General features: G+C 41.9%; 1 protein-coding gene across 17 annotated transcripts in view; it reads left to right on the top strand.

The window, feature by feature from the left end:
* GULP1 (GULP PTB domain containing engulfment adaptor 1) overlaps positions 1-20,616 on the top strand; it is a 356,627-nt gene that overhangs the window by 276,021 nt on the left and 59,990 nt on the right. For 3 of the 17 annotated variants that reach the window (XM_085872769.1, XM_085872767.1, XM_085872765.1), the window contains one exon: positions 5,809-7,455. The exons of 13 other annotated variants lie outside the window; for them this stretch is intronic. In XM_085872769.1, coding sequence (XP_085728895.1) covers positions 5,809-5,880 — 72 coding nt within the window. In that variant the 3' untranslated portion in view covers positions 5,881-7,455. Of the gene's footprint in view, positions 1-5,808; positions 7,456-20,616 lie in introns of those variants that run through there. One more of the 17 variants, XM_085872778.1, reaches the window with a different exon arrangement.

The raw sequence follows: 20,616 nt of genomic DNA, 5'->3' as shown, positions 1-20,616 counted from the left end.
AACAGGTACAGACAAGATAGCAGCATCCAAAATGTCATTGAAAGCCTGGATCTTAGTTTTGACCCAAGAAACCCGGAATCCAAGAGGCTCCTACTCCTCATTCAGCATCTCAAGTGCCCTAAAAGGATATCTAGAGTCTCTGCAAAAATGGCTGCATCATCTGCGAAATCAAGATCAGAGATCTTGACATTCCCAAATGATGCACCGCAGCTTGATCTCTCCAACATCCTCCCCAGAATCCAGTCCATACAAGTGCTGAAAAGTGTTGGGGCCAGTAGACACCCTCGACAAACTCTAGTACCAACTGGAAATAAGTCAGGGATGGCACCACCACATCTCACAACACTCTCAGTACCAGAGTAGAGTTCAGACATCAGATCGATCAGTTTTGGTGGCACCCCACGAAGACCAAGAATCCTCCAGAGGGCATCCCGATTCACTGAATCAAAAGTTTTACAAAGATCAACATCAGCTGCAAGCAGCCTCTGTCGAAACTCTCATCTGCGTTCAGAAAGGAACCGAAGAGCAAGGATATGGTCAATCGTTGACCTCCTTGGTGTAAAGCCTGACTGCTCTGGGAGCTGGTGCTCAAAGAGATGGTGGTGAACCCTATCAAGAATTATCTGAGCGAAGACCTTGCTTGGCACCGAGAGCAGTGTCACCCCTCGGTAGTTGTTGCAGTCTTGGCGATCACCCTTACCTTTCCAGAGAGGTACAACAAGGCCCCTCTTCCAGTCAGTTGGGATGATGCCTGTGTTCCAGGCAGAGCAGAAAACTGCATGCAACAACATGAGCGCAGCATTTCTACCAGCCTTGAGAAGTTCAGCACGGATGTCACAGATCCCAGGTGCTTTACCCCATTTCAACCGGTTCACTGCAGCCTGTGCTTCCACAAATGAAGGTGGACCGCAGTTGATTGGAGGGTCAGCAATAAGGATTGTAACACCCCTGACATCCAACTCGACAGCTGGTGGATCAGCCTGGTACAGCCGCTCAAATTAACCAGCCGAGCGGGTTTTCACTTCGGACTCCTCTGTCAAGAACCCACCACCCTCTGCTCTCACTGCAGTACACTGAGGGACTAGCTGAGAGGAATGCAATGCATGAGTTCCCCTGTAATCGGGACAAGAATCACCTGTCCAGAGGTGATGCTGTGCCCCCTCACATATTCCTAGCACATAGGCCTCCTTGTCCACCCTGATTGCACACACAGTATTATGCCTCCGCTCCCTGAACAGCTCAGCTCTGCCATTCAGCCTGGCCCTGCGACTCTGGTCAATGGTATCCAGTGTCCCTTGAGACAAAATTCTTCTTTGCCTCCGGTGAGTTCCAAGACATCTACCGGCAACATCAAGGATGGTGGTCGTGAAGGCGCTCCACAACTCTTCAGGACCTCCCAAAGCACTCAGACCCCTCAAACCTCCTCTCAGCCTGTTTGCAAACTCCTCAGCTCCCCTCTCATCCTTGAGCTTGCCAACATCCAGCCTCGGCTAGGATGGTACCATTCTCCTGGATTTAAGATGCAACTTAAGAGTTGCTACAACAAGCCGGTGGTCAGTACTGAGGAATTCAGCACTCCGGTAGACCCTGCAGTTCTGGATCATCCCCCAGCGACCATCAACAAGGACATGGTCAATCTCCTTTGCCACACCGCCAGCGTTGGAATACCAAGTTCAGCGATGAGCTTGTGTGTGCTGAACACATGAACCAGCCACCCTAAGTCTATGACTTCTTGCAAAGTCAAGGAACTTAGTGCAATTCTGCTTCACAGTTCCAGACCCATGGGGACCAACATACGTCTCATAACCATCCCTATCAGTTCCAGTCGATGCATTGAAATCCCCCAAGACTAGAAGTGTATCTCGTCTGGGGCACTGATCAACCACAGACTTTAACATGGCATAGAATGTGTCCTTCACGTTGACATCACTCGCCTCACTCGGAGCATAGACAGAGACCAGTGAAATGACACCCAAGGAATGACGAATCCTTAGTCTCATAATACGCTCGTTGACCGGTGTTACCTCAATTATCATTGGAGTCAGCTTATGAGACACAGCTACAGCAACTCCTTGGGTATGGTAACCATCAGAGTGACCAGACCAATAGTGGGTGCAACCACTCGCCATGATCTCAAAAATGGATTTCTGATATTATTTTGTCTCGATATTCACTGTTCTTCTATGCAGAATAATTTTGATGAGACGGTATCCATTGTAATTAATGTTCCACCACTCGTCTGCCTTCCCTTCCTCTCACCTCACACTGTCTTCCTTTCTCCCACCCCTCCTCGCTCCCCCTCCCTCCTCTCTCTATGTCTCTCTCTCTCTCTCTCTCTCTCTCTCTCTCTCTCTCTCTCTCTCTCTCTCTCTCTCTCTCTCTCTCTCTCTCTCTCTCTCTCTCTCTCTCTCTCTCTCTCTCTCTCTCTCTCTCTCTCTCTCTCTCTCTCTCTCTCTCTCTCTCTCTCTCTCTCTCTCTCTCTCTCTCTCTCTCTCTCTCTCTCTCTCTCTCTCTCTCTCTCTCTCTCTCTCTCTCTCTCTCTCTCTCTCTCTCTCTCTCTCTCTCTCTCTCTCTCTCTCTCTCTCTCTCTCTCTCTCTCTCTCTCTCTCTCTCTCTCTCTCTCTCTCTCTCTCTCTCTCTCTCTCTCTCTCTCTCTCTCTCTCTCTCTCTCCCCTTTTCTCTCCCTCCCCCCTTGAGTATTACCATCAGCGAAGCGACAGGTGGTATTTGCTTGTGATTCATGTTTGAAAACTTTAATTTAAAAAACTCTCCTTTTGTTGGTGTTTTGTATGAACTGTATGCTCTCAAGATGTCTCGGGGTGTGTTCAGTTTTGAAGCGGAGAGCTTGCACTTGCCAATCCAGCCGTTCCTTGTCAACCTTATCAATCAGGTTTTGAATGGAGTGCTTGCTTTTTGTGCTTAAGCCACTTGACGAGCGCTCTACAAGAAACTTGGTAACTGAACAGACCCCAGATTCATTCCATGGCATCGAGGATAAACATCTATGACATCACTTATTTTGACCATATTGATGATTTTGTCCCTCAGGGGGCAGATTTCGACACAACACAAGGTAAGTTTATAGAGGTGACGATGCAAGTTTTAGGTTGGTTGGAATTGAAAGTGGGTTTTTATTTTTTTCTGAAATTTTTCTTCCATCTTTGATTGATCAGACCATCATTTGGCCCTGTGGGCTAGTGTGTATGTCTGTATTACATGTTGAATTTATCAAGACCAGCATCTAAACATTTCCAGATGAGCAGAGAGTGACAGTTGCTTTGTGCCTCTCAGTGGGCTGGTGTGTTATATGCCACAGTCTTGAAGTCATCTGCGAAAAGGAAGATAACTTTTTCCAGAGCATTGGAGAGGTCCTTTCCATAGATTGATGGACAAGAGTAGGCCCACCACATAATACTTGGGAAACTCCAGATCCCCTGTGGAAGACAATTTAATATATAGAACTACAATGACTACTTTTCTTCTTTTTCTTCTTCGTCTTGTTCATCTTCCTCTTCCTCTTCTTTAACCCCTCCATTCATTCCCATATTGTTGTTGGCTCAAGTCATTCACGACCTGCCTGGTCAGGTCGGACATTCACCTGAAGGTGACAAGAATTTCTATGTTGTTCAGGGTGCCTGCGAGAACTCACCTCCTCTTTGCGAAATACACTGTGGGATATTTAATGTTCACCATCTACTAGTTCGCCATTTAATGTTTAATGCTGGCAGACGGGGTCCTTCAGCTGAACATCTTGCAAATGGATGGCGCACACATTGATGCCTTGTCCTCTATTCCTCATCCCAGGGTGACGGGTTATAGTTGGGCTGAGATTCAAATCCAGGCTATCCAGTTAAAAGGCATGTATGTATACCTCTACGACATCCGGCCCTGAACGAATACTGAAAAAATTTGAAGATAAAAAATTTTCTTGAAATATTGTGATTGGTTTTCCTTTTCATTCTATCACATTTGGAATCGGTTTCCCTGCTGGCTCGTTATTCTTACTCTTGCACATAACCCACGAGCTTTGTTCTGTTTTGTGTCAAAGCCGTCTGGCCTTGCACAAGGCCTCATCCTCACATTTGTCCAATGCGATGGCCTCTGATTCTTGTGTGCTCTCTGAAATAAGCCTTCACATTTTTCTTCTTATGACTTCGCAAGCTTCACTGAGATACACATGTCAGCCTTTTGGCCGCATTTTGTGCTGCAACGGATTATGAGCCAGCCGTTGTATTGTTAATTTTGCAGTCAAACATGTGTAAGCTGTTGCAGTATTTTCTTCAAGGAAAATTTCAACATCTAACATATGTGGTTACATATTCAAGAGTTTATTTATTTATTTATTTATTTATTTTGAGATTTTGGCCACGTAAAGACTTGACTCGCATCATCCATTGACTACAAATGTATTTTTTTATTGTTTTGATAGTTTGCTTGTCAACTTGTTTGACATTGTAGAATATTAAGTGCATTTCATTTCAACTCCAGAAGATATTGTTTCAGTTCAGTAGCCTCTTCCGAATGGCTGCTGCAGCCTTCCTTGATAATGCTATGCATGTTCAAGTCAATTAAAAGTAAATCTGATCTTCTATCAGAAAACATGAGATAGTTAAAGAGAAACTGTTCTAAAAATTCAAATAAAAAAAACTATATTTAATCATTTTATAATTTTCACTGCACATCCTTGTTTGAATAAAAATGCACCATTAAGGAGAAAATTTTTCATTAACTTTTGCGGTGACAGCCATGTCCTACATTTGTGTGTCCATTCTTGGCTATCAAAAGTCACATTGTTTTATCAGCTAATAATTGACACAAAAGTGAGGCTGGGCCTCAGTCAGGGGAGGTGGAGTTTGGAGGAGAACATTGGGTCAGGCACATGGACATCACCAAGGTATTTTGGGGGGAAGGAGGGGTTGGTGAGGGAGGGATGAGGCAATGCAAGGATGTGCAGTAGTGGGTGAGGCATGAACAAACACAGACAGCACATTTACCTTATGGTGAGACCCTCACAGCGACAACACAATCACTATGCACGCATACAATCACTCCTCTGTACCCAGGCTACCACCCAGTCCTGCCAATATCTACATACCCCTCTCTCCCCAATGCTTCTATATATCTACATCTAATTCAAATTTAAACCTCTCTGCTGTTTCTGCTCCCACTACTTTTCCAGGAACTCAAATCCATGCGTTAATTACTCCTTGAATGAAAAACCCCTGCCTTACTACCTTCATAACTCCCCTTGTATTTATTCTTAGACTTTGAACCCTGGTTCTGTCAGTGTCCATTTTGCTGAAAAATCATTTTACCTATATTTTGTTTATGCCCTTCATTATCCTAAACATTCTCTCAGATTCCTACATAATCTCCTACTTACTAATGTAAAACGTCCTGTCTCCTTCAGCCACTCCTCATAGCTTAGTCAAGCTAGCCAAAAAATCGATATAGTCCCTCTGTGCTGAACCTCTCTATAAAAACCAAATCCTTCTTCAGATGTGTTTACCAAAACAGTACCCACTGATCGAAGTGAGGCCTCACTAAATTCCTGCACAGTTAACAATACCTCCTTTGATTTCTAATTTATCCCCTTGCGAGTACAAACTAAAACCCTAAGTGCATTACCTACAACTGCCTGGCACAAATCGACAAAATCCGAGGAGTTAAGATGGACTATGAAATCAGTAAACCAATACAATGCATCATTTCAGACCTCGTATTAAAACAGGAAGTGGGTTGTAAAATATATTGAATCAAGAGAATGTACTTGCTGATTTGTGCCAATGCTGTGATCATGTCTTCCAGGATAACCAGGGAGGTGGGACCACCAAAGACACAGTGGTCCTCCTGTTTGATCCACTGGATAGTAAATGTTAATATAATCACAACTCAAGTACACACAAAGAAAATGCAGTGTCCTTTGAAGAGGTTCCACAGGTAAATGTTCCTTTGGAATCATAATAAGTGAGTGAATAATTTGAAAGTACAATTCAATTGGTGCACTTTTGTTTTACCCAATTACCTGTCATCGGGAGGGAAAAGACTGAGTGAATCCTCATTTGTTTAGTCCAGAGCATCTGGGTGTGCACGGGTCTTTAGCAGAAAGCCAAAAAAAAAAACATTATTTTTATATAATGCTTCCTGCAGTTAATTTTATATAAAAATAGACGATTTTTAATCATCCTTGTTGTTGTTTTTAAAAGTTGTCGTAGCCATTGTTAGTAAAATGACATCATATGTTTTCAACTGATTTTACTCGCATGTTGTGCTGCACCTTTAACCATCCTTGTGGATTACTGAGATGAGGGAAACACTCTCCCTCTATATATCCAAATGTTTTTTTTTTTAATCCTTCTACGTGATCAGCCACACCTCCATTTCCATGAAAAACATCATCAGCCTTGCTTCAGGACCATGACCTTATTCTGTTACCCACTTAGTTTCCTCCATGACTCACTTTGAGGACATTTTTGTCTCTTTCAATCGGAGGAAAATATTGTAATTGCATGCTCCAGCAGCTGATTAAATAAATGATCATTAAATAGTTGAAGTGCATTGTTTCTCCTTCGTGCCAACGTTCGAAACGACACCGCCCTTGACGATCATCCAGGCGAAAGCACGAATGTTTCATATTTCTATGTCTGATTATTTTCAAGAGTAATATTCTTCATTCTTTTCAATCAAAACCACTCTGTCGTCGGTGGTTCATCAGCATTATTCATATCTATGATACAATTACCTTAATCATGAACTTTTTTTTTTTAAACTACATCTTGCATTCATAAATAACCAACCAAAGAGCATGCAAATTAAAGAACAACACTGTAGTACTTTTTGTATCTGATTTAGAATCGCAATTTCGTTGCAGAGATCCATTATTTTCGTTAAGACGGATATTTCGAAAATGGATTTTAACTTGCCTTTAAAAAAAAATGAAAATCATTCAATAAACTTTTGATTAAACACACCGATTCCTTGCCGATATTTGTTATCCATCTTGAAAGTTCATTCATTATTACACTAATTGCCTGTAATAATTGGTTGCTATTTTTTTTTTACAGAAGCATCTTCATTTACAAATAATACTTGCATATAATAAGGCAACATGAACATGATTTCACCCTTATCCATCGAGTTTTGCCTCTCCAGGATTTGTGACGGTACTTGTTCACCAATGGAAAACGAATACTTTATCCAGCTTCGGAACGAATGCGTAAATCCAGCGATTGATTAAATCCTACTCGAAGCATCGTTCACATGGCAATTTTGACTAATTGTACACTAGATTAGAAACTTACATATCACGACTCAAACTGTTATGCTTCTTTCTTGAGGAGCGAGATGGTGTTCATGTTTGCTTGTATGTGAAAATGAGGTGTGCATTTGTTTTGGAACTCTGAAAGTTATTTTTCCTTCCAATCTTTGAGATTAAAGAAAAGGTATTCTCTTTAATTGTGTTTTCAAGTTGTTTTGTATACTGTGTGGATGTGTGTGTCTTTTCTGCCTGATTGCTGCATTTGCAAGAATCTGGTTGTGGCCCAAACTTAATTTGTTTCAGCTGGGCTTTGGGGCCGATTGCACTGCCTCTCTGGAGAGCCCCATTTCCTCCGCAGGAATCTGGGAGGTAACAAACAATGAGCGGAACGTTCCTTTGCCTGTTTCCACAGGCATGACTTTGGGTTGAAGAGCAGTGTTGGTGTAAGCTCTTCCAAATCCATGCAACTGTTGCACACTGTCTTTTCGGGTATTGCTCTGTGGTTTTTGCCTTGTGGAGGTATTTTCAACCCATGAGTGATGTTGAGAGATTCATGATGTCTTGCTCGTGGTCAAGCCCATACATCCATTATTAGTTAGAGCGACTAATTTCTCCTGTCTACTCGCAGATGTCCTCGCATTGTGAATAAAATTCCTTTCATTTTGATGAAAAATCCGACAAATTTTTCTGAATTATTGAATGTAAAAGTTTTACTGTTAACCTCAGCCCATGTGGACCATCTGTATTGGCCTCAGTAGGTGTGTCCTTACTTCCATTCCAGAACTACAATTCCTCCTCCGTGCCCTCCTCCCACCTCTCATTCAAATAGTGCCATGGCTCGGCCTCTCCTCCATTTCTTTCTTTACATGCTGCACAAGTTACTTTTACGTTCGATAAATGCACAAGATTGGAAGTGATGAATATTGTGCTTTGCATAAAGTTACTAACATTATATATAAATGTATATATATATATATATATATATATATATATATATATATATATATATATATATATATATATATATATATATGTTGTTGTTCGTCTTTCGGCTGCTCCCGTTAGGGGGTCGCCATAGCGGATCATCCGTTATGATCCGCATACTGATTTGGCACAGGTTTTACGCCGGATGCCCTTCCTGACACAACCCTGGTTGCCTCTTACGACACAGGGATCAGGATTTGGGTTTCGCCATGATTCTGGGCTGCTCCACACCCTGCCCAGTGCAGAGCCCCCGTCCTCAAGCGATCCTCCAACCCAAGCCTCCGAGTAGCCGGATTACAGGCGCACGCCAATACGCCCGGTTATACAGTGTATGTATGTATGTATGTATGTATGTATGTATATATATATATATATATATATATATATATATATATATATATATATATATATATATATATATATATATATATATATATATATATATATATATATATATATATATATATATATATCTTCTTCTTCTTTCGGCTGCTCCCGTTAGGGGTCGCCACAGCGGATCATCCATTATGATCCGCATAGTGATTTGGCACATGTTTTTCGCCGGATGCCCTTCCTGACGCAACCCTGGTCGCCTCTTACGACACAGGGATATGGTACACCTATTTTAACCGGGGTATACACCGGCCCAGTATACTGGTGCTCATTTCGCCGACCTCGGAAGGATGACAGGCTGAGTCAACCCCCTGGTGTATTAATTCAGTGGCTCAACGGGGCTTGAACTCAGGACCTCTTGGATCCCAAGCCGCTGCCCTAACCACTGCGCCAACACCAGTATATATATATATATATATATATATATATATATATATACCGTATATATATATATATATATATACCGTATATATATATATATATATATATATATATATATATATATATATATCGTATATATATATATATATATATATACCGTATATATATATATATATATACCGTATATATATATATATATATATATACCGTATATATATATATATATATATATATATATATATATATACCGTATATATATATATTTTTCGTTTTTACAATTTTGTGTTTCCAAGAGGAGGTAAGTTTAAAAGAAGGACTACATGATGTCAATGGACACTGGCATGTGACACTCCTGTTTTATGATCCTGTGCATAGACACAAGATTTTTTTCCTCTTTCATGTCATATTTTCACTTGTATCCAGTTATATGTCTTCTGGGTTGGCAAGATGGCTAGAGGTACACACACTCACCTCTAAGCTGGCCAGCCTGGGTTTGAATTTCTTCCCAGCTATAAACTATCATCCTGATGTTTCACAGGCAGAGTGATTCATCAATATGTGTGCTTTAGTTGGTGGGCATTAAAAGTTCCAAAGTGTCCTTCGAGAAGAGTTGGAGAGCTGTCACCAGCACCATAGCCAAATTCCAAATTCATCCCCTGACTTCCTGTGTTGGATTGTCACCCTGACAATATAAACTGTGTTGGCAGCCCTGATGCTCATGAAAGAGCATGGTTCGTGATCTGATCTACATATGTTCCATTCTTCTAAATAATTGGCTACATGGGTGTGCAGGGTTAAGCAATTGCTTCACTTCTGTCTGTTTGTGTCTACAAATGTCAGTTTACGATTGAGGAACAACTTGATTTCAATTGAATGTTACATTTTAACATGAATTGGAAAACAAACCTGCAGTTTAGCACTACTTTGACTCTGAATCAGTCCCGAGTGAGTATGCACAGAGAGGAGTGAGATAATTTTTTTACTCTGTCCACCTGCCTGGCAGTCAAACAAAATTGAAAATCATACAAACAGGTGTTTTTAAGGATGTCATAAAGGATACAAACAGCAGGCACAAATAACTCATGTAACATTTTAAATAAGGTGATGCAAAAGACACTGCAGCAACAGCAGTAAACTTCAGAATATTTTTTTTTCAATGATTTTTAAAATCTTTATTTTGTTTCAATTTCATGATATACTTGAACACTGTAGAACAACGCCTTGTTGGCACTTCCAACCCCCTTCCATATTGCAGTGCTTGGACAAAATATTACAGCCTTTTACGTCGTCGGTACTAATGAAATTTACCAGTCATAAACCACACTCATATCCTTGTTAATTTATTTTTCCTAATTAGTAAATTACTTCCCAGTAAAATCTCCATTTGGCAAACATAATATTGTAATGGTCTCGGTCTTCCTCATGGGTAACACAATAAACCTGAAAAAGTCTCTCGCAAGACACTAATATAAATTATTTTTACAAATCTGTGCACATGTGGATTATCGACCACAATGCGGTTGTTTTACTAATTGCAGCGTGTGTGGTTGGCTTAACGGGGGTAGGAGGAAGCACGAGGACGTCACCGCAGCTTCAACGATACAGAAATTCATGTAAAAGCAAACAGGTTTAATAAATTAATACTGGGATGGGACATGAAATGAAAAGCAACAACAAAAGACAAAGATAGCTGGACAGCATGCTTAAATGGATGGTAACTGTGTGTGTGTGTGTGTGTGTGTGTGTGTGTGTGTGTGTGTGTGTGTGTGTGTGTGTGTGTGTGTGTGTGTGTGTGTGTGTGTGTGTGTGTGTGTGTGTGTGTGTGTGTGTGTGTGTGTGTGTGTGTGTGTGTGTGTGTGTTTTTTTTGCTGCTGTTGACTGCTGTCTCCACACATGGGTGGGTTTCAGGAAATGGAATGGAGATAGACATATCAATATATGTGTATATAATATGTCAAGTTTAATATGCATACAATCATGATTCATGTGCACGTACAATCATGCATGTGTATGTATAAATCATGACCCTTGGATGTGTGAGTGTGAATGCGCCACCCCCACCAGTCATCATCTCCACTCGCGAGTCTCTAAGACTCAATGGAATCTTCCCCAGTCATGAAGCATCCATCTTCACACCAGCAAGGAACCACGACTCATGAACCAAGCTGTCTCCTTATTCGTGCTCCGTTAACAGAGTCTTCCCAGTCCTGAAGCGTCCATCTTCACCCCAGAAAGGAACTACGACTCATGAACCAAGCTGTCTACTTATCCATGCTCCGTTTCCCCCTCTGTCCCCAAAGCGGCAATGATGTGGATTCACGCGACACCCTGTGTGAACTTTGGGATACGTCTGATCCCACCCGGAGACACCCTTGCTTGCCCGGACATGGCTCGCTGCTGCCACCGGTCGCCATCTCCACACATGGTCCCACAAAAGCTTGGTCCCATCTGTCCACAGTGTGAGGGAATCACATTGCAGAAGGGAGTCTGCAGAAAGGGGAGTCCTCGGTAGGAGGGACAAGGCGCACCAATCTGAGGAAGTCGGTAAAGTACACCATACCGCACAGCTAAGCCGCATCCCAAATGCCTTGACCTCACTGAAGCTGTTATATTCAGTGCATATATTATATACACTCCTCGACCCCACCGATGCTTGGTCCCACCCTCGATGGGATGGAGCCAACAAAGCCCTCTTGGCTGCATGATCAGTCCGTATGGGAAATGCATGTTGAATGGTGTGACACCGGACACCATGTGTGCGGTCCTCTGCCAAACCAAAGCTGCCACCCTCATCACAGTCATTGCAACTATGGAAGATGTTATTCTGTGTGGTATTCGGTCCCATCAGTCCCTGATAAGAGGGAGGTGTGTGTGTGTGTGTGTGTGTGTGTGTGTGTGTGTGTGTGTGTGTGTGTGTGTGTGTGTGTGTGTGTGTGTGTGTGTGTGTGTGTGTGTGTGTGTGTGTGTGTGTGTGTGTGTGTGTGTGTGTGTGTGTTCTTTTTCCTGAGCGCAAAGAGCGAGATGCAAGCACGTTCTCCAACACCTCTCTCGATATAGTCTCACCATTAGCTGTCAGTTGCGATGCTCATGACTGAACTCTCTCTCTCTCTCTCTCTCTCTCTCTCTCTCTCTCTCTCTCCCTCTCTCTCTCTCTTTCATTCTCTCTCTCTCTCTCTCTCTCTCTCTCTCTCTCTCTCTCTCTCTCTCTCTCTCTCTCTCTCTCTCTCTCTCTCTCTGTCTCTGTCTCTCTCTCTGTCTCTGTCTCTGTCTCTCTCTCTGTCTCTGTCTCTGTCTCTCTCTCTCTGTCTCTGTCTCTCTCTCTCTGTCTCTCTCTCTCTCTGTCTCTCTGTCTCTCTGTCTCTCTGTCTCTCTGTCTCTCTGTCTCTCTGTCTCTCTGTCTCTCTGTCTCTCTGTCTCTCTGTCTCTCTGTCTCTCTGTCTCTCTGTCTCTCTCTCTCTCTCTCTCTCTCTCTCTCTCTCTCTCTCTCTCTCTCTCTCTCTCTCTCTCTCTCTCTCTCTCTGTCTCTCTGTCTCTCTGTCTCTCTGTCTCTCTGTCTCTCTGTCTCTCTGTCTCTCTGTCTCTCTGTCTCTCTGTCTCTCTGTCTCTCTGTCTCTCTCTCTCTCTCTCTCTGTCTCTCTGTCTCTCTGTCTCTCTGTCTCTCTCTCTCTCTCTCTCTCTCTCTCTCTCTCTCTCTCTCTCTCTCTCTCTCTCTCTCTCTCTCTCTCTCTCTCTCTCTCTCTCTCTCTCTCTCTCTCTCTCTCTCTCTCTCTCTCTCTCTCTCTCTCTCGTTCTCTCTCGTTCTCTCTCGTTCTCTCTCGTTCTCTCTCCAAAGGGGAGAGGTGTGGATGGGGGTTGGCCCATGGCTGTGTGCTTTGTGCTGTGCAAGTTCTAGGCTGTGAAACTGAGGGAAGAGGAGAGCTTTGATGGCCCCAACTGTAGGAGAGAGATGTTGGACCCGGCTGTATCTCTCCTGTGAGGTGTGATTGTCCGGCCTTATATAGCCAGCCCTCTCACCCCCTGCCACATGGGTTTTGCACATGCACTGTCAATGTTAACCCCGCGTTTGAGGCTCCATGGTAACACTTGTGGAACAGCTATTTCTTGTGTGTTGTTAATGGTTTGAAAATTCAAAGGGGGTGATTTAAGATGAAACATGGATTGGAGATGGCAGAACGAGAAAGACACGAGGATAAAAGTTGACAGGGAATCTAACTACACGTAAGATTCTGGTCAATGCTAATTGGGGTTTACAAACGATTGTGCTGACACTCATTAGGATTTACATATCACATAATTAACCACTCATCCACCCTTAAGTCATTTTCATAACAATATGTGTACGACCCCTTGTAAAGCAGCAACCATAGCTTTTGCATAACATTTTTGATATGCAGTTCCAGTATTTTATATGAGCACCAGTCCTTGGAGCTGATCATCAACACTCTTCTTTGAGAAGAATGACCGGGTTAGGATCACTGCCTATAAAACACTGGTTTCGTTTATAAAGACTTATTTAATTCCAAAGAATAAGTAGCATAGTTGGGATTGTGGAAGAAAATTTGTCAATACAGAAAATTATTAGCTCAGTTGGAACGAAGTTCCAGGGAACTTATGGGATGGCATGTCATCCATCCATCTGTCTGTCCACAAACACTTGCAACTTCTTCTCAGAAGCTGCACACACAATTTCGATGAAATTTGACGACAACCTTCATCACCCGGTATATACCAAAGTTTGTTCATGGCATTAAAAAAAAAATCAGGCACTAAGGGGGTCGATGGGAGGTTTCCCCCCCAAAATAGATATTTGCTTTCTTCTCAGAAACTGCACTTGCAATCCTGATGAAACTGGACCACAACCTTCATCACCCGTGATGTACCAAAGTTGTTCATGGAACTAATAAAAAAAATCATGGTCTAACATTTTGCTGATTCCGTCCCACGTTGACTTCCTCCTCAGTATCATTATTCTACTCGGTGAGCGCCCAGGGGTATTGACCTTATTTTTATTTATTATTGTCAGAGATATTTCAGACATTCTTCATGAGGTTTTAATTATACTTTTCATCCACTGGAGTCGAGCTGCTAGTTGCTGAAGTATATATTTGAATGACGTGGTAACTTTTTGGTTTCATATGTTGTGTGGACAGATATTGGTTGCATGAAGTCCAAAATTGCCAATTATTGTACATGTAGAATCACACCAGGTCAGTAGTGCTTCACCAAAATAAAATATTCTGGGTTTAAATGGGTCCGACAGGATGGTTCAAAACTACTGCACTTGCCTTTGAGTTGTCTATTTTGGGTTCGAATTCTGATCTCGATATAAAATGTCAGACTGCTGGTTCGCGGGAACGACGTATCCAGAACAGGCAGGACATCAAAAAGTATGCTGTTGCACGGATGGATGTTATGTTGAGATAGATGTTTCATCGACGAATGCTGTCTAGTGGCATTTGTTGGTGAAAATTAAAGATCCTGCGGTGTCTTTCACAAATAGCTGGAGAATGTTGCCGGCACCCTGGATAAATTCCAAAATCACTTCCCTGATTACCACTGGAAAAGGAAAAGGCAAACCACCAAGCATAATCTTTTTGGTGGAGCTGCTTTGGTTCAGGGGGAGAGAGACACAGAGAGACAGAGACAGAGACATGGAATAAGTGAACAAAAGGCCATGAAAATGCATTTTGTTACAACATACGTGTCGATGTAGTAAACTGTACAACTTCCTTCAGGTCCAAGCAACACACCAATAAGTGACAACCCTTGCTCTCAACTCCCCCAAACCACGCTCCTCCTATACAGCTGTGGCAAGAAGCCTTCTCCTTCTCTGGCATGCCTAAAGACGAGAGGAAAAAAAAGTGTTCGAGAGGGGGTTGTATAGTTCAAGAGGATGGAAAGCTGGGATGCTCTGGTGCGGATGGTGGTACAGAGAGGATGGAAGTAGATGTAATGAGAAGGCCCATACGATGGTCCGATTGAAGTTTCAAACCAATTTGGTTCAAGTTGGACTCATACTCAATAAAATATATTAACCTCAAAATTTCACAAGGTAAAATAGTCACCAGATTATATTTCATGTTTTAAAATGAAAAAGACTTTTTCTCCACCCAATACTTGGTTAGCGTTAACAGACGAGCAAGTAATGTCCACACTATGTATTTTAAACAATGAAGATAACAAGCTGACTTTCTTTTCTGTGAATGCCGGAACTTAAACAGTATATTGTGGCTTAATTTTACACAGGTATAACTTCAACGTAAAAGCTTTTTAAAATAATTTAAACTCATTATTAAATTTCCCTCCATGTATGCCCTGAGGTCTTGAGCTTGTTGTTATTTCAGCTTGAAGGAGTAGGCCTTTTGGCCCATAAGCATTCCAAATTCCTACTCCCTGTATTCAATATATATTGCTATCTGATCAGCCATCGGTGAATGTAAAGCATCGATGACATGTAGCTGCTCTTCGGTGTGAACCGCAAACCTTAAAAATGCTTTTTTTTTTCTTCTGGAATATGTGATCATGCCATTCCTGATTCAAGAGTGAGTGTTGTCATCCATTGCAACCACAGACAGGTTTTAAAATGTTGTTAAAGAAAGATGAGCAGCACGATTTCTTACAGGACATACGTTTGTCCCTATCACGAGTTTCCATGAGGGCAACAGGAATCTGACAATTCAATAGCACATGGTAATTCTCATCTATCTATAATTCCAGCAGTGTGTGTGTGTGTGTGTGTGTGTGTGTGTGTGTGTGTGTGTGTGTGTGTGTGTGTGTGTGTGTGTGTGTGTGTGTGTGTGTGTGTGTGTGTGTGTGTGTGTGTGTGTGTGTGTGTGTGTGTGTGTGTGTGTGTGTGTGTGTGTGTGTGTGTGAGTGTGAGACCGCTGTTTCTCAACAACCACCGGTCCGATCTAATTGAAACTTGCCAGGTATATTGCTGGGGACCTGAGGATGCGCCTTTTCAAGGTTTGATATTAATCGGACAAGTGCTTCCCAAGTTATGGCCATTTATTTACCAACCAATGACAAAACACGTTGCTGCGTAGGCGTGGCCGATGGGGAAGAGAACCTCAGCCGCGTTCCCCATGACGGGTTACAACGCACGGACTTCCGGATAGTGATCACTTAGTGTATTCTAATAATTTCTTATGCGCATTTATAGATAAACACAATGCCCCAATCCAGTCGTCGTTTAGGAGAGCGAAGGAACAGTTTGTATGGTTGTTTGAAAGTTTTTTTAGGGGGGGAGGGGGGGTTGGTTTATTTTTTTTGGTTTTTTTTTCTCTTCTCTTCTCTTCTCTTTGTGTTTTTCCTTGCGATGACATTGCGAAAAGGCAAAATACGTTGGTGCTAATTGAATAATTGGCCATTAAAACTAAATTGCGAATAATCGTAACTGCGATATGCGAACTTCCGGACAGTAATGACTTAACTTCGTGTCGGCCGATGCGCAGTTGGCCGACGATGACGTCATGTGCCGTGCCGGTTACGATGGGGATCGGTACCTTGCTTGCCGTGGCGTAGGAGTGGCAATGGTCAATGGCAGTGAATGTCATGGCAAGCAAAGACAGGGAGGTAAACTTGATTTTAATTAATTCTGTGTGTGTATCACAGCAGTTGTTACTTCAATGCAAGCGATAATTCGTGGAATGCATGTCAACATTCCGTACGGGCACGCACTACTTCCGGATAGTGATGACTTAATGTATTCTAATAATTTCTCGATTTCTTATGCGCATTTATAGATAAACAAAATGCCCCAATCCAGTCATCATTTACGAGAGCGAAGGAACGGCCTGTGTGGTTGTTTCTGGCTCACGGTTTGAAAGTTTTTTTTTGGGGGGGGGGGGTTGCATGTACGGGACCGCGAGAGCGAAGGAACGGCCTGTGTGGTTGTTTCTGGCTCGCGGTTTGAAAGTTTTTTTTTTTTTTTTTTTGCTTTGCATGTATGGGCACGCACGTACGGCCACGCGAGAGCGAAGATAGCTGGGCAGCGTGATTAAAGACAATGGGGGAAGGCCTGTGTGGTTGTTTCTGACTCACGGTTTGAAAGTTATTATTATTATTTTTTTTGGTTTGGAAGTACGGCCACGCGAGAGCGAAGGAACGGCCTGTGTGGTTGTTGTTTCTGGCTGTTGTTTGAAAGTTTTTTTTTTTTGCAGGTATGGGCACGCACGTACGGGCATGTACTAGTGTTGTAAAAGGTGGGAGAGGTTTGGGTGGAATAAGAGAATGGAACAAATATTTGTAGAAGGAGGATATTTTGTAGAAAAATACACCAGTTAGTGACAATTTTCATAACAATATGTTATGTAAACGATTTGGCTGAAAGTCTTTCTGATAACCTCGCTTTAAGATGTCGATGACGAGACAAAACTTCATCATGGATATCATCTCCAATTGTAGGCTAACCATTCTTCACTGAGTAGTTCCATGGAGCCACCAATGTTGTGACGACAAAGGCAAGGAAAAATTGAAGTAAATGCATTTTTAGGGTGCAGAGAGGGGGATCAGGTCGTTAATTTTCTTCTTTCAACATTTTTTCATTATCTTAAACATTTTGATGAGGCTTTCCTTCTTAATTGCTGCATGGCTTGTGCCCGATTTATCGTCTTTGCGACCGATTTATCAACTATAAGCCAATAAAAGTATGCTCGAAGCATCTTTGGAAGTGAGGTTTGACTGACGCTTCGAGCACTAGCCATTCGTTGTCAAAGTTTTAAAAACAAGTTTGCCATAAACAACTCCACGAAGTAACCCAAACTTTTCTATAATTGTTCAAACCCTTCTTTGCTTTTTCCTGTAACATTTTTAGTTATTTGGGCTATTATATAAGCAGATCACGTTGATAACTTTTGATTAGCATCAAGCAGCTTCTGAGTCCACTCCGAAAGGTCATTAATATGAGTTCCCTTACAAGGAACTTTAAACCAAGCGGAGGACGTTAGACCCATCAGGCCTACACAATGGCTGTTTGGCCGTACTCTATCCGTTTTTAAACACAAAGATAATCAAGGAACTTGAATGCGGGAAACATGCCATTGGGCCAATCAAACCTGTGCAATGGTTGCCAACCTATGGTTATTTGTGCGTGTGTGTGCTCTATTCCATTTTTAATTGCTGAGTGTCAAGCAAGGAAAATGCGAAGGTGGATGGAGGTTATGTTTTCACCCCTGTTTGTTTGTCTCTCTGTCTGTCTATCTCAAAAAGTTATGGATGGATTCGGATGAAACTTGGTGGACAGTCTTGGACTTGCTTTCGACATGGTTTGGGAATTGTCAGTGCAGCAGTCATGAATAAAACACTGATGAACAGTTAAATGACATCATCCAAATCATATGTCGCTTTACGTTTCATTAACGTTCTTGCAGTTAACCTCTCCTGCATTCTTGCAGTTTAAGTTACATAAACAAGTGGGACTGTTCGAGACAGGCAGATCACATGGTCGACTCTTTCTGCATTGGTCGATTAATATTTATGTTTCCATGAATTCCTTGCAAACCGACCTTTTCACAAATTCATGCAAGTGAATAGTGCAAGACAGTCTTCCTTCGATATGAAACTTCAAGTGCAAAGCCCTCTAACCCAGAACAGCAAGAATTTTCTTTTCTTGACAACATTAATGACTTACCAAGAAGATTTCACTCCTCAGCGCATCCTTGCATAAGTCCATAAATATATATATATATATATATATATATATATATATATATATATATATATATATATATATATTATATATATATATATTATATATCATACTATCAATTGTTCAAATGCACTTTTCTTGAAGAGATGAGTTCAATATTTCGCCCACCTTACACCCTTTTCCCATGATGTGTTGATCCACAAAGAATGCTCATCCAACCAATTTCATGTGTGGCCATTAGATGCAGCTGCATTTCCATCTGCGAAACTTTTTCACTTTCCAGGCATATAAGGCTTGAATTGAGCTTTTCAGATTCTCGAGCCAAATTGTCATTTCAGATACCTCTTCCATATTTCTGATTGAAACAATACTCATCAACAATACCAATTATATCACCAGATTGATCATGGGGTTTGATAACCTTCAGAAGGACTTTTAAGCCTCTTTCATTGTTTTACTTTTTTTTTCTCAATCTCTCACTATGTTTCATCAAAAATATATGTATAGCTCTTTCTAACCATGAACTGACTCACTAACTGAAATTGAAGATCGGTACCTTCTGGGTGATGTAGAAAGCTGAAATTTTGCATGCTGGTGGATATCGAAGCTGGAACACCGGATGAAAATCATAGAATCGTTGGAGAACAACCATAAAATAATGGAAAAAAACATAAATGAAAAAAATGCAGGTGAGCGACCTGAGACAATGGGGAAACACCGTAATTTTGTGTGCCGACAGCGATCGAAGCCGATACACCAGGAAAAAAAAATCAAAGAACCATCTGAAAGCATCCGTGAATGAAAATTTTAAATAAAAGAAGAAAAAAATAATATAAAATAAAATGAGGGTGAGTGATTAAAGACATTGGGGGAAGCATACCCCGTTCATATGTGTTTGAAGATAACTTCGATGTAATGTGCTCACCTTTGAGATGTCTGACATCTTGGTTGACATTATGTTTGTGGATTATAAGATATGATTAAACTGCTCCTGCAATGTAAAAATTCCGGTGTCACGCGCGGCATTTCGGAACACTTTGATTTTCAAATCTGAAAGTCTCATTTCCAATGTGAACATGAAAGTTCTCATTACACCTTTTGCAACATTATATGAAGGGTTTATCAACCTGCCTCGACATATATTTAGTCGTCATACTCTCTAACGCATATGGCTACTGCCTGAAGATCATTGAATATCTACTACTATGACTTCAACTACTGCTATTTATCCTCCTCAATCAGAGCGAGGTTTTGGTCAGTTTACGATGTGAAATGTCGACCATCAAGCTGCTGGTGCATTTTACCTCCTCCAAAAATACAATAAAGTGCTTCTTGGTCAACCTGGCCATACCGACGTTCAGTGCTTGACAGTTTCCTCGATACAGGTGCAACAGGTTCCAAAAGACCAGCATTGTTAGTTTGCAATGGTGCACAACCTATCGCATAAGATGAACTGTCAGCTCAAAGTGAGCTCTTTTGTAGGGTCATAATGTACAAGCAATGGTGAAGTGCATGACAGGGGTTTTTGCATCCCTGAAAGCTTTCTCTTGACCAGAACCCCATTTCCAATGAACGTCTTTGCGTCACAAGATGTGCAATGGTTCCGGGGCAGTACTCAGGTTTTGCAGGAAATAGGTCAATACGCCGAGAAAACCCCCAAGCTCAGACATATTGGTGGGAGCAGGAGCGTTCTTGAGAGCTTCCACTTCACCTCGTGAGGGCACCTTTACGCATGATGCAATGCCCCAACCACTCAACCTTGGGGGCCATGAGGACACATTTTTCACAACAGCGAGGAAGGCCTGCACCGGAGAGATGGCTGAGCACTTCGTTCAGGTGTTCCTAGGCTGACCGACCAGTCACCAATACATAAACCTGAAGGTATGGTTCGGTACGGTTCTCAATAAGTTCTCCATTTTGCAAAGGAAACATGAAATATTTGTCCAGTCTC

This window comes from Eptatretus burgeri, chromosome 3 (genome assembly GCF_056783735.1).
Source record: "Eptatretus burgeri isolate ZD-2024b chromosome 3, Ebu_testis_v1, whole genome shotgun sequence".
Classification (NCBI taxonomy): domain Eukaryota; kingdom Metazoa; phylum Chordata; class Myxini; order Myxiniformes; family Myxinidae; genus Eptatretus; species Eptatretus burgeri.
This window is presented reverse-complemented; position numbering and strand designations above follow the sequence as displayed.